The sequence below is a fragment of the Temnothorax longispinosus genome, chromosome 4 (genome assembly GCF_030848805.1).
Source record: "Temnothorax longispinosus isolate EJ_2023e chromosome 4, Tlon_JGU_v1, whole genome shotgun sequence".
Taxonomy (NCBI): Eukaryota; Metazoa; Arthropoda; class Insecta; order Hymenoptera; family Formicidae; genus Temnothorax; species Temnothorax longispinosus.
The window spans coordinates 536,387-550,714 of NC_092361.1; the positions used below are offsets into that span (position 1 = coordinate 536,387).

A 14,328-nucleotide genomic window follows, 5' to 3' on the forward strand; every position below is an offset into this window, starting at 1 on the left:
CCTGCAGCTAGCCGAAGCTTGAATCCGCGCGGCGATTCGCGGACGGACGCGCAGATATATCGATCAAACCGCGACGGTTTCCACGAGATCCGAGAGAGACGGGCACGTCGTCGCCTCCGTCGCTCGGCCGAGCTATTACCCCGAGTCGAACCGAGCCGTAGATTTAATGGGATCGCGAACCGGCGGCCACCTGATCGTAACGTTCGATTCCGCCAGTCCGTCTTCGTCTCGCGCTGCACGAAGCAAGGATGAACTTGATGGCGATTACGTCATCGACTTACGACCGAGCTGTATCCATGATACATCTGGAGCAATTCTTCACTCCGGCTTTCGACCTCGTCCCTTCCTGTTCCGTGGGAGCGCGCTACGTATAAAATCGTTTTTTTTTTCACAGCATGATATGGCATAGACGTGATCGAAGTGATTTTAATGGTTAACAAATAATTTTAAAAAATTGACTGTCAAAACTAAGAAAAATTACATTGTTAAGAGAATGTACATTAAATAAACGATTGCCTGTCAATCGGGTTTTGTCGAAATTTAAGTTACTGCTCGATAAATACTTATTTACTATGTTTTATTTTCTATCATTCAAATATTTTTTTCATAGTTATAAATTTATGTTAAATTTTATACGTTTTTATATTCCACTATACGATCTAATTATTAATAATAAATAAGTGACTGCTAGCAATAAATAAATATTTTAAGATTAATGTTAAATTTATTACGTTATCTACAGTAAAAACTCTAACATTAATATCTAATACATCGGATTTTCTATCGTTGAAACATCACAATAAACTTAAAGTTCGCACAAATAAATTTTCATGTTTTGCGCACAAAGAATATTAACATTCTTAGAATGTACTTGCATTTTATTCATAGTTAAATGGGGCGAAATCTTTATGTTGTGTTGAAAAATAATACAAATACAATAAATATTTTGCCAAACTTATTTTATCAATTTTTTATTTCAAAAAGTACATACGATCAAACCCCGACGATGCTGACCATTACAAATATTACAATTACTTTAGATGTCATGGCACTCCGTACGACTCGAGCACTTTGTTGCTTTGGGCGTCGACTTCTTTTTGACAAGGCCATGCACGAGGCCTTTATACAGAGTCCCTCATACTTGACCTTGATATTGAACTGTGCTTTCTTTTTCTGGCTCCACCTGCCTTCGTTCTCACATGTATAATTAAAGATTGGACCTATCGCACCGACCGACGAAGGCACGCTTGAACGATTGATGCACGTTTAAACAGTTTAAAAAATAACGACACAATGCATTCCATCGTCTTTTTTATCTTTCAAAGAAATGTGTAGGTCATGTCACGTGGAAAGTTTATGGGATTCAAACTCAAGAAGGGTAAAAAGGGAAGAGTATATTGGTGAGGGGAAAGGGACTTAGAAAGTTGACCGACAACGAGATCGGAACTTCAACGGTTTTTTTTACTCTGATTGTTTGACGAAACGTAGATTGGTTTGAAAAAATGAGGAATCTAATATGTATACTGTAAGAATTCTGTAGCTGCCTATAGAGTTAAGTTAATGCAATATTATCCTAATATGTAACGAGGTATATTAAAAGAATGATCATTTATATTTTCTTTATTATTTGTATTTACGTATTACACTACATCGATGGAGAAGTTAAAGCGTAAAATTTTGATGTCTATATATATGCGTTAGTATGACAATTACATCGCTGCAGAGAAGCAGAAAACCCCTTCAAAGTTCCATGTATTATCTTTAGGGACACCACATCCTTGTGCACGCCCATGAGCCCTTGATGCAAATACAAATATTGCATTTGTCGAATTTTCGGTCACTGTCTTCACACAATGCAACTGTAGAAAATGTTTTTTATGATTATATGCACTGTATGTACGCGTCATTCAGAAACTTTGCAATCGCGATATTGGCACTCGTAATATGTAAACAGATAAAGACTTACATGTTTCTTGAATTAAAACGGCTGACGCGATGATGGCGATTGTCAATATCAGAAGAGTGAGTTTGTACGACATTTTAACAATTATTTCTGCACTTCGTTATGCAATGCAAAATTAATCAAGTTTTTTGACCAGTGCTGGCAAACGGACGGCAGCTTTTATATCAAACTTGTATTACGTAATATGATATGTGCATTATGATCATTACGATGATTAACGATATGATAATGCTAGATATCATTTTATATCAAGCTATTAAAAAATACTGAAATCAATATATCGATTGGATCAAAGTTTTTGGTATAAACAACTCTGCTTATCGATCCTAAATTAGTTTAAATAAAAATACGTAATATCTCAAGGTCAGAAACAAATATTTTTAGAAATGTATAATTTATGTAAATACCATACACGCACATATATGTAAAATTTACAAGATTTCTATGATAGGAAATAAAAAGATATTTATATGTCTCTTTTATTATTATTATTATTATTATTATATTAAAAAATTATGTTGCATTGAAACTTATCGGTAGAAGGATTGAAACGTTAGCATATCCTTTAGCGTGACAATTACTTGTAGCGAAAATATCTTCATTTACATAGACATGGTGGTGGTTTAATGCTTATCCCACCACACGCCATGTCTGTGCATGCCCATCCAGGATAAGCTGTATCGCATAAACATGTGTTACATCCGTCAAAATAAGTAAAACCGCCTTTACATCTTGGCAGGGCAGCTGTAAAAAACAGATATTTTAACAATATACATGTGTGTATATATATATATTCGCGCATAGTAATCGGCACATTGGCGAATTATTACGGCTTTATTAGTTGCTTATAGTTGATTAGTTGACTATCGCTCGAGATTTCTCGCCAAATCCATACTTATTTGTATGGTTAAATGCACCGTATGTATGCATCATTCAGAAACATACAATCTCGCGATATTGGCATTCGTAATATTTAAACAGATAAAGACTTACATGTTTTTTGAATTAAAACGACTGATGCGATGATGGTGATCGTCAATATCAGAAGAGTGAATTTGCACGACATTTTAATAATTCTTCATGCACTTTGTTATGCAATGCAAAGTTTAATAAAAGTTTTTTTGACCGATGTGGGCAAACGGATGGCAGCTTTTATATCAAACTTGTATTACGTAATAATGATAAGTGCATTATGATCATTACGACGATTAACGATATGATAATGCTAGATATCATTTTATATCAAGCTATTAAAAATGCCGAAATCAATATATCGATCGGATCAAGATTTTTTTGTAAACAACTTTACTTACCGATCCAAAATTAATTTAAATAAAAATAGGTACGTGATATCTCAAGGCGAGAAATAAATATTTTCAAGAATATATAATACATATAAATGTCATAAATATACGCACATGTATGTAAAATTTTACAGGACTTCTATGGTAGGAAATAAAAACAAATTTATATATATTTCTTTTTTTATTATTTTTGTTTGAAAATTTATCTTGCATTGAAGTTTATCTGTGGAAAGATTGAAACGGAAGCATATCCGTTAGCATATCCTTTAGTCTGACAATTACTTGTAGCGAAAATATCTTTATTCACAAAGACACGGAGGTGGTTTAAGGGATATGCCACCACACCATCTTGCTGAGCACATCCATACAGCTTCAGATACATCGCAAGAACATGTATTACATCCGTCAAAATAAGTAAAACCAGGTTCACATCTTAACTGGGCAGCTGTAAAAAAACAGATATTTTGACAATATACATATATGTATATATGTATATTCGCGCGTAGTAATCGGCACATTGGCGAATTTCTGACGGCCTTATTAGTTGATTAGTTGACTATCGCTTGAGATTTCTCGCGAAATCCATACTTATTTGTATGATTATATGCATCGTATGTATGCATCATTCAGAAACATACAATCTCGCGATATTGGCATTCGTAATATTTAAACAGATAAAGACTTACATGTTTCTTGAATTAAAACGACTGATGCGATGATGGTGATCGTCAATATCAGAAGAGTGAGTTTGTACGACATTTTAACAATTATTTCTGCACTTCGTTATGCAATGCAAAGTTTAATAGGAGGTTTTTTGACCGATGTTGGCAAACGGACGGCAGCTTTTATATTAAACTTGTATTACGTAATATGATATGTGCATTATCATCATTACGATGATTAATGATATGATAATGCTAGATATCATTTTATATCAAGCTATTAAAAATGCCGAAATCAATATATCGATTAGATCAAGGTTTTTTGTAAATAACTTTACTTACCGATCCAAAATTAGTTTAAATAAAAATAGGGTATCTCAAGGCGAGAAACAAATATTTTCAAGAATATATAATACATATAAATGTCATATATATACACGCACATGTATGTAAGATTTTACAGGATTTCTATGGTAGAAAATAAAAACATATATATATTTCTCTTTTTATTATTTTTGTTTGAAAATTTATGTTGCATTGAAGTTTATCTGTGGAAGGATTGAAACGGAAGCATATCCGTTAGCATATCCTTTAGTCTGACAACTACTTGAAGCGAAAATATCTTCATTCACAAAGACACGGAGGTGGTTTAAGGGATATGTCACCACACCATCTTTCCGTGCACCCCCATGTAGCTGTAACTACATCGCAAAAACATGTATTACATCCGTCAAAATAAGTAAAACCAGGTTCACATTTTAACTGGGCAGCTGTAAAAAAAAACAGATATTTTGACAATACATATATGTATGTATATTCGCGCGTAGTAATCGGCACATTGGCGAATTTCTGACGACTTTATTAGTTAATTAGTTGACTACCGCTTGAGATTTCTCGATCCATACTTATTTGTATGATTATATGCATCGTATATATGCATCATGCAGAAACATACAATCGCGCTACTGGGCATTTGTAATATGTAAACAGGTAAAGACTTACATGTTTCTTGAATTAAAACGACTGATGCGATGATGGTGAGCGTCAATATCAGAAGAGTGAATTTGCACATTTTAATAATTATTCATGCACTTTGTTATGCAATGCAAAGTTTAATAGAAGTTTTTTTTAACTGATATTGGCAAACGGACGGCAGCTTTTATATCAAACTGGCATTGCATAATATGATATGTGCATTATGATCATTATGATGATTATGGTGATTAACGATATGATAATGCTAGATATCATTTTATGACCAAGTTATTAAAAATGGCGAAATCAATATATCGATCGGATCAAGGTTTTTTTGTAAACAACTTTACTTATCGATAAAAAATTAGTTTAAATAAAAGTACGTGATATTTCAGGGCGAGAAATAAATATTTTCAAGATTATATAATACATATAAATGTCATATATACACGCACATGTATGTAAAATTTTACAGGATTTCTAAGGAAATAAAAACAAATTTATATATATTTCTTTTTTTATTATTTTTGTTTCAAAATTTATGTTGCATTGAAGTTTATCCGTGGAAGGATTGAATAAACGGAAGCATATATCCGTTAGCATATCCTTTAGTCTGACAACTACTTTTGTCAACGGAAGCGAAAATATCTTTATTTACAAAGACACGGAGGTGGTTTAAGGGTTATGCCACCACACCATCTTTTTGTGCAGATCCATGTAGCTTGAGTTGCATGGCAAGAACACACATTACATCCGTCAAAATAACCAAAACCATGTTCACATTTTAACTGGGCAACTGCAAAAAACAGATATTTTGATAATATATATATATGCTTTGTTGGATCAAAGACCTATTAGAAACAGAATTTGTAAAAAGGAAATAAAGATTTACTTGATGCTCCTTGAATTAAAACGATGGACGTCATCATGACGATCATCAATATTAAGACGGTGTATTTACGTGACATTTCACTGATTGTTTAATACTCTATGCACTTCGTTACGTAACGAAAAATTCGAATCGGGTGTAATTCTTCTACTGAGGCAAGTCAAATACGACGAGAGATTTTATACTATGTGTTGCACAAGATGTATGATCTGTGATAAATTGTGATACAAGCGTATTTATTGATAAGAAGATTAAGGTTGATATTTAATCAAATTAAAAATTGTATTTTCCATGAATTAAAGTGGATCGTAAAATGTTATACACATTTCTATACTTAAAGTAAGTGTAACAATTAAAAGAATAGAATGTTTTAAGATAAGAAAGCAATAAAGTAATAAGTACTATATTACGTATATTTTTTTCATGTGTGATAGCTGAACCGTGTACCTTTGGTAGTACATGACATTTCGATGATTATTTAACATATTTTATAGTTTGATATAAAACTCGACGCTGTTTTTACACGTTATAGAAATGTATAACTTCTAACTTTAATGTCAGATTTTCTTCGCGCGATATGATTAGGATATAAGTCTCGCAATGCTGTTTGTCTTGTTAACAGTACGCAGCACATAGAAAACTCATATACATGGATGTAAAATTTATGGTATATGTATTTCTGAAATAGGAAACATAAATATGAAATTTACGTCGTCGTAAAGCGTTTAAAGATATGGATTTTCGTTATGCCCCGAGTTTATATGCGAGCAACAAATGTCTTTCTTAATATGCAGGCATGATTGGGAAATTTTTTTAACGACCTCGGCTTCGAGAAACGTAATTTCTTTTTTCTTCAAGCAACAAGGATATTAACACGTTCTTTAATATTCATCCATATATATCCTATCATCAAGATATTCTCATAGTTTTGTTTATCTGTTGCAGGCGAGAAGCCGTACCAGTGCACGTGGGAAGGCTGCACGTGGAAATTCGCACGATCGGACGAGCTGACGCGGCACTATCGCAAACACACGGGCCAAAAGCCGTTCAAGTGCCATCTCTGTCAGCGATCGTTTTCGCGGAGCGACCACCTGTCGCTCCACATGAAGAGGCACTGATGCTGAGGACCGTCTAGAGAACCGCGCGACGCGAAGGAGAGAAAGCTGCCCGTCGCCGATCGCGACGGGAGGAAATGGAGGAAAGCTTTGGAGAACGGTCCTCGGTAATCGGCTGGGTGATCGCCGAGCCGATCCTAGACGAGAAACGACGATGATATTTCTTACATTTGGGACCTGAAGAGCCGCGCCGCGCGCCGGCCCGTTCTGAACCTTACCGGTCGGGAACCGGTCGGCCGGGCGAGGCAGCAACCTAGGAAAAAGAGAAAATTAATCGGCGAAGCAAACAAATTGCGTTCATTAGATTTAGCGCTTAAATCGCGAGCTATGTAAGTAATCGCAACACCGATCGGCTTCGATCGGCTGATTTTTTCGGTGCTGTCTCTCGCAAGCCGCCTTTCGACGGGATCTCCCCGGAAAAGAGTGATCGTATAGCTGCGGTAATTGGGCTGCCGGTGTCGGAATTACGAGCGTTGAATAATCGCAAGAGGAGATGATCATGATGTTTTATCAATTGCGTCGGGCTTTAAGCGAAGGCGTGTGTTTGCCGCTTCACGATGACATTTTGGAGGAAGGAATGATCCGCTCGCGCGATCGAGATCGCCTACAGATTCGGCACGACGAGACGTATCGTTATATAATATATTCGTTCTCTTCTGTGTTTCTAGCCAATTTTTACTCGTTCGATTTTCCAGTTTGTTTTCTTTTTTTTTTTATAAATATATACATTTAATTAAGGCCAGCTCAACTAGTCTAGAGCACCATATATCGTATGTATCGCGAAGAAGAGAGCCAGTAATAATTAATTAATTAATTAATTGATTAAGGTAAGTAAAATGGTTAGCATGTAAGTTAAAGATTATATCGAACTCCGGTGACGGAGCTTGGGACTTAGCATGCTCAGTTAAATAAACTACAATCGTGATCGTTAGACACTACGTAAAGCATTGATAGAGCAATTTTTCGATTATGCACAAAGAATTTCGCGTTTAGAGACGGACAATCATTAACGTTCTATTAACGTAGTAATGAAGCGGGATATACAAACGTCGGCAGTACCAGAAGCCAGTATTACGCAACAAGCAATATCACCGATGGCTTTATAGCTTTCCAAAATCTCTCTCTCTCTTTTTAGTCAACAAAAAGGAGGAGCCTTCTTCGATCGTAATTCGCAAGTCGTCAAATTTGGAATTCGCGCGTAAAGGTGCCAAAGTAGAAGGTGCAATCACGAAATAATCGTTAATACCGCGTGCTTTACGAACAAAAAGAAGCATAATCGAGTAAATTATTCTTTTCTATCGCGCCTTGAGATTTTCGATCCCGATCGCATTTGGCGTGAATGCATGTTACGTTTCGCGCAAACGATAGTGACGATGCGTTACTTCGCATCTTACACGTAGGCATCCTGAAAACAGCTCAACAGCTCAATAATATCCGCGGGGCGCCGGAATACTATGCTCAAACACCCTGTGTTGACTGTCGAAAGAACGATTCACTTTTTCGTATATATTTATATCGTTCTTTATCGACTTATAAATAATGATTATATCAGCATGCCTTGACACATTGAATTGGCGATTTCGGGATTACTATAGTTCAAAAGTGCAATTTAGGCCGTATATTTTAAAATTTATTTACTATTGGATTAATTAGTAAATAGAAATTAGATTATATAATCTTTGTAGTTTCGATTTAATGGAGCATAAAAATGCTGATAGAATTAATTGTACAATGTGATGATGGACAGCGTGTATTTATTTAGTCGAAAGGAAAAATTGGCTGTTGGAAATTCTATATACCGGAGTCGCTTATTCAGCGTGTCAAACGATCGGACTCGTAAACGGGCACGAAAATTTCAATGCGCTCGCTTGATATCGTAAATACATCGTGTACATAATCTCTCTAGAAATCGTTGCGGAACATACGCTGCGTAGGTGGCAGATGTAGCATTAGCCTGTTTCTTTAAACCGGCGTTTTACGCCGCCGCATGAGCGCGGCTGAAGTTAGTTGGGACACCTATCATGAAGCCAGTTTTGAGACAACGGAAACAAGATGCCAGTATATGCTAGAGCCAGTTTATATCATTAAAGTGAAAACCTCTGCGTGTAAGATTAATGCGGGGGTCGATAAATTAACATTTGTTACGTGTTGTACTCTGATAGGGGATAGTGCCTTCTAATGTTAAGGAAGGGGGACGCTGCGTTAGGCCTTAAGTATTACTGTTAGTGCCTTAAGTCACGCGAATCTTCGTGCTTGTACACCTTTCATAATCCGATCCTATATACGAATCCTCGCCCGGAGGACCAGTTCGGCGCGCTTTATGGTATCTTCCCCGCTGAAGTTACAAATCGGACGTCACGTCTCGGCTCACACGAAGCTCTATTTAACGTGTACGCGAGCTACTGGAGATTGAATCCGGGAATGAAAACTTCTATGTCGGGCGATTAAGGAATGAGATATCATACTCGTATCGGGGTATAGGATTTTTAACGAAATTTTTAATTGTCTATAGAATATCGAGAAACATGAGAGATTCGGTATATTGGCACGTATCGACATATCTTATATTCCTGGCGGAAAGCGTCGACCTTTCTCTTTTCTCTTTTTTTTAATTTCGATCGAAATGTTACGATTGGTCCTGATTGTTCGAATAATTTAACATGTTACTTTTTCTCGTAAAACTTTTACATTTAAAATGTAATTACTCAGCTTTCAATGTGCCTCCTCACGTTTCTATGTAGATCACAATGCATGCAAAATTGTGGAATTCTCATTATCTCACACAATTCTCAACATAATCAATAAATTTGATTATCAGATCGGATAGATTCTGATAGGTTCAACGTTCTATTGGTTTTTTTGCATAATTTACTATGCTGCAGTAGGGTCTTTATAGGCAGAACTGACAATAGTCACGTTTTCAATATATACAAATTATTTTCATACCTTATTATCATCATAAAATTCGCTAATGAGGGAAGTATCCAAGATACTAGGAACTATCTTGAAAACCGCCGTTTAAGAAAAGCGGTGAGCGCCAAATGAACGGTGAAAATGAGTATTGACTTTATAACGTCTTTTATTCATTTTCGCTCATCCGTATATTTGTGCTGGCGTATGTCATCACACTTTGCCCTTCGTCACCTTTCATCCAAATTTCGAATTGCTGTGTGTCTGAATATTCATATTAACGGAATATCTAAATCCCTTTTGCGATATTCAGGAAAATTAATTAAAAATATTGGACGTCTTAATCCAAACTATCTAGGACTTGAATAATTGAGGCTCCAATCTTCGTAATCTTTCGTTGAGATTGTCGTTCAATGTTGAAGTTATCCAATTCGATTATTAGTTTTTTGTGATCGATATTGTTGGTTATATGATATGATATTCAATTTAATTCCCTTAGATAAGCTAATTTATGCAATTTCAATCGCTTTTTTATTCTGATTATTAAGTTTTTCTTTTTTAGATTCTTTAAATGCATAATAATAAATGTCTTTCAAAATTTAGAGAACGTAGTTAATAATAATTAGTTAGAGATATAGTTACAGATAATAAAAAAATGCCTATATGTTCAACATGAAAAAAAAAAGTTTATTCGATAGGTACGTGTAACGTTTTCGTAGAATATTTGCTCACGCGCTTTCGTTCGGTCAGAAAAGCGTTTTTATATTTGCATGCGGCACGCGGCATCGTTCGTTATAGCTATAGGTTTAAGAAATGCTCGAAACGCACGAAATAGGTAGCTATTGCGTGCGTTAAATGCCGTCCTTTTTACGGAAAGATAGAAACGAGTCATTGAACATTCCTGCTGCAATTAGCGCGAGGGTTTCACTGAAGTTTATCGCGCGCGGAATTTTCTAGTGTCGTTAGGGATTTTGATATTCCGGAAAAAAAGAAGGGAAGGACTACGGATTTACATTCCCCGGAGCACACGCACGTTCCTATGTCGAAAAGTGCGTGTAAGAAATTTCTTCAAAAAAATTCAATGCTTTACGCGTATTCGAGTGTCCCTCCTTCTCTATTTCTCTCTCTTTATCTCTATCTCTATCTCTCTCTTTCTCTCTCTATACATATATGTATATCAGCGCTTATTTTTCATGTTAATGCACGACTATTCAATTCTCCGTAGAAGGCGAACCGTGAATGGATAAGGAAGTAGGTAAACGAGCTTCATATCTGAATTTTCTTTGAGGGGGCCCCGCCCAGGAAAATTAGCATTTCAAGTGCCTTAACAGACGTCAACTGACAGCTAACTAATCGGGATTACGCAGTCGTGGGCTCTAAGTCACCGCGAGTCATCGCCAAGTCTCGGACGCGGGTCATTTATATTTGGCACACCTCGGCGAGTCTTTGGCTCGAAAAATGAATAAAACAAATATGCAGCCGATTTGCATACACGACACGCGCAGAGTAGAATCCCGCTGATTACGATCTTAATGGTAACTCCGGAAGAAGCGCTGCTATACTACGCTTCGATGATATTCCTCACGTTTCTGTAGTTGAGTGATATCTCCGAGCTCGGCCGCTCAACCGATAAATCTCAACCGAAATTCAGATTTATTTCGAGGAAGCCGATAGTACGAAGGACTGAGGAATGAAATCGGTATTTCATGAAGAAACTTCGTATTATCTCTACGAGATATCGCATTCCAAGCAGCTTCTCGGAAAGATATGACCGGTCCATGAGAAAGATAAGTATTGCTTTGAGAGTCTAGACGGCATGTTATTTTAGAAGGGGATTACTGTTTGTCAGTTTTGAGGTTTCACGTTTTCCAGTATTATTTTCCCGACATCACGCGTCGTTTGTATTCAACGAGGAACGACTGTGTCGAGTGCTAAACGCGCTAAAAGCATAATGCTTCAGATCACTTTACGGATATTTATGTATATCTTTCCAGTATCATTTTTATCTCTCGAACTTGCGCGTATATGGATAAGTCATTGAAAATCGCGATTTTCTTTTATATATTTTTTTTGAACGGATATTAACTGCATGTATTTCTTTCCAATTATCATATGATGTGCATAGTTTGGTGCTTTCATATCCACACACACACACGCACGAGCATAATAGAATGCGATATATGCATGGGATAAATAGTACAAGACAGATGTTTGATAAATTAAAATAATTCACGATTCGAAAATATGAGTCGGAAGGAATCGTAAAATGATTAATCGCAACTATTCCTGGCACTTATGTCCGGCATTAATTTACATCAACGAGATCGCATAATTCCCTTAACTAGCGAGCACACTTCATCATATAGGCTATCAGTTTATCTATCCATTTTCCAAGCGGCAACTCTTGCTTTCGCCTTTCTCTCGGCGACTTTCTTTCTCTCGTCCAGATACCAGAATGCCGCGGTACGTGTCTCGATGGGCGCGCGACCAAGAAATATTCTTTATTTTTATAATTACCGAAAGTACTAAGAGCGAAATACGAACGTCATATGACGATAATCTCTACGACAGGTTACAACGCGAAACACGTCGCATGTGTTTGTAGGTTTCGACACGGACTTTCACGCGGAATTTGACGAACGGAACTACTAGGTTTTAAGGTAGCACTTAAAGGAAAAATAATTACTGTGTACATAGTATGTAAAGGTCTTTGCTTGATCGCCAGATCGATGGATCGGCGGATTAGAAATAGCGTGATTCTATATCTAAATAATATAATCAATGGGGGCCAGTAATTCTCTCTCGGATCTCGCACGGATTTATTATTGCGATGCGCGCAGCGTAGCCCGAATTGCAAATTTCAGCACGGCTTCGTGTAATAATAAATATATAATATATGCCGATAAACATATATGTAATACTGCAATAATTCCTATGATAATCTGCTATAGAATTTTTTTTCTTAATGTAAGAGTAAGCTATGGCAATATGTAAAATTTCCAATATTTTTTTTTTTTCAAATTTATGAATATTTGTTCTTCGACAGATAAGATTGCGTTCAGTAAATATTATTTTTTTCGATTTTTTTTCTTATAAGGCAAAAAATGCGAGTCGCTAAAATTTGGAAGAGGGCGAAATACTTGCGCGCCACTAACTATTACCTTTTAAGCATAATTGTATATGTTGCGTAGAAACGTAGAGATATCAATAATAATATATTATGAATCACTGTATAAACGAAGGCATTATATATGCAAAAACTTGGTATTTTCTATTATACCACGCGGCGCTTGAAGATGGTCTCTATCGTAATTGCGCACAGAAGAGTTCGTTAGTTAAATGAAAAAAGAAGAAATTTATATATACAATATATAAATATATATATAGAGAGAGATAAATATATAGATATATTGTAAATGTGGTTGTAATCATATTACTGTTATCGATATCGATATATGTCCTTGATTTGGATAATTTATTTATTGCAGCGAAAGGAAATGGAGAATGTATAATTATTGTAATCCGCGGAAAGATGAATAGTGAAATATATATTACGCACGAAAAATTATATATATATATATTATATATATTTATATACGACATTATCGTAAATGCCGGTGACGTTTTTGTACGAGAAAGTCCTAAAAGTATATATTCGGCCGAGTACGGCCGTGAGCGCGCATATTGATTAATAATTAACTTGCGATTCCTACTATGGGAGTGAATCTTATAGCGTAAGATCCGGGTGGTACGGTCGTGGCTGACGTGATTTATTGAAATAAATATATCGCCGTTCGATCGAGTTGCAGCGACGTGCGATGTACATACACACACGGCACACTCACCGTGGTTGGTCCTGTGTGTGGTACAGCCACGCAGCTGTCTCGGTATAATCACACTATCGAAACGCGTTGGTTACATATTTTAGATAATACTTATTATCATTATCATTATTACGATTCTTATTATAATTACTACTCTATTGCTATTATTATTATTGTATTTGGCAGGGTTACGACATTAAAACCGAAAAAAAAAACAGATGTCACACACGTTTATTTAATTTTCCTCTAATCAGATCCCATCCAAACACTATACTTATATTAATACTATTGAATTTATATATTTATTAATATTATAATAGTATATTATATTTTGTATATTTTTCTGATAAATTTTAATTTAATTTATATTAGTTGATTGTTGATTCCTTCGATCTAATATTTTTGGAACCAACATGCTATTCGCGAGATGTCGTAAATCAGTATAAACGCATCACATTCACTTTTTTTTTTTTAAAGCAAATGAATTCTAACGGGCGAAAGACGACAGGTAAATTCACGGACGACTAAGCGCTGGAGATGCTTTGTGACAAGCTGGCAGCCACAATACGATCATTAGGCTATTTTCTTGGGAGTGTGTTGGGCCTCAAGGCGTAATATCTCTGCGGTAACCGCGTATTTGTCCCGCACGGCAACGAGGCCTTTCTGCACGCTGGCATTCTGCTAAG

The 14,328-nt window shown here is 36.0% G+C and overlaps 1 protein-coding gene and 2 long non-coding RNA genes across 4 annotated transcripts in view; 1 reads left to right on the forward strand and 2 right to left on the reverse strand.

Annotated features, from left to right (window-relative positions):
- Positions 1-8,729, forward strand: part of LOC139812375 (uncharacterized) — a 319,731-nt gene extending 311,002 nt beyond the window's left edge. The window contains exon 7 of the mRNA XM_071777146.1: positions 6,739-8,729. Within this exon, the coding sequence (XP_071633247.1) occupies positions 6,739-6,911 (173 nt within the window). The 3' untranslated portion in view covers positions 6,912-8,729. The remainder of the gene's footprint in view (positions 1-6,738) is intronic.
- LOC139812376 (uncharacterized) overlaps positions 1-14,328 on the reverse strand; it is a 149,541-nt gene that overhangs the window by 18,650 nt on the left and 116,563 nt on the right. The gene's annotated exons all lie outside the window — the stretch shown is intronic.
- Positions 1,596-2,843, reverse strand: LOC139812043 (uncharacterized). The gene is made up of 3 exons (XR_011731811.1): positions 2,545-2,843; positions 1,967-2,229; positions 1,596-1,859 (listed from the first exon to the last, which is right to left on the reverse strand). It is a non-coding gene; the product is annotated as an uncharacterized lncRNA (long non-coding RNA).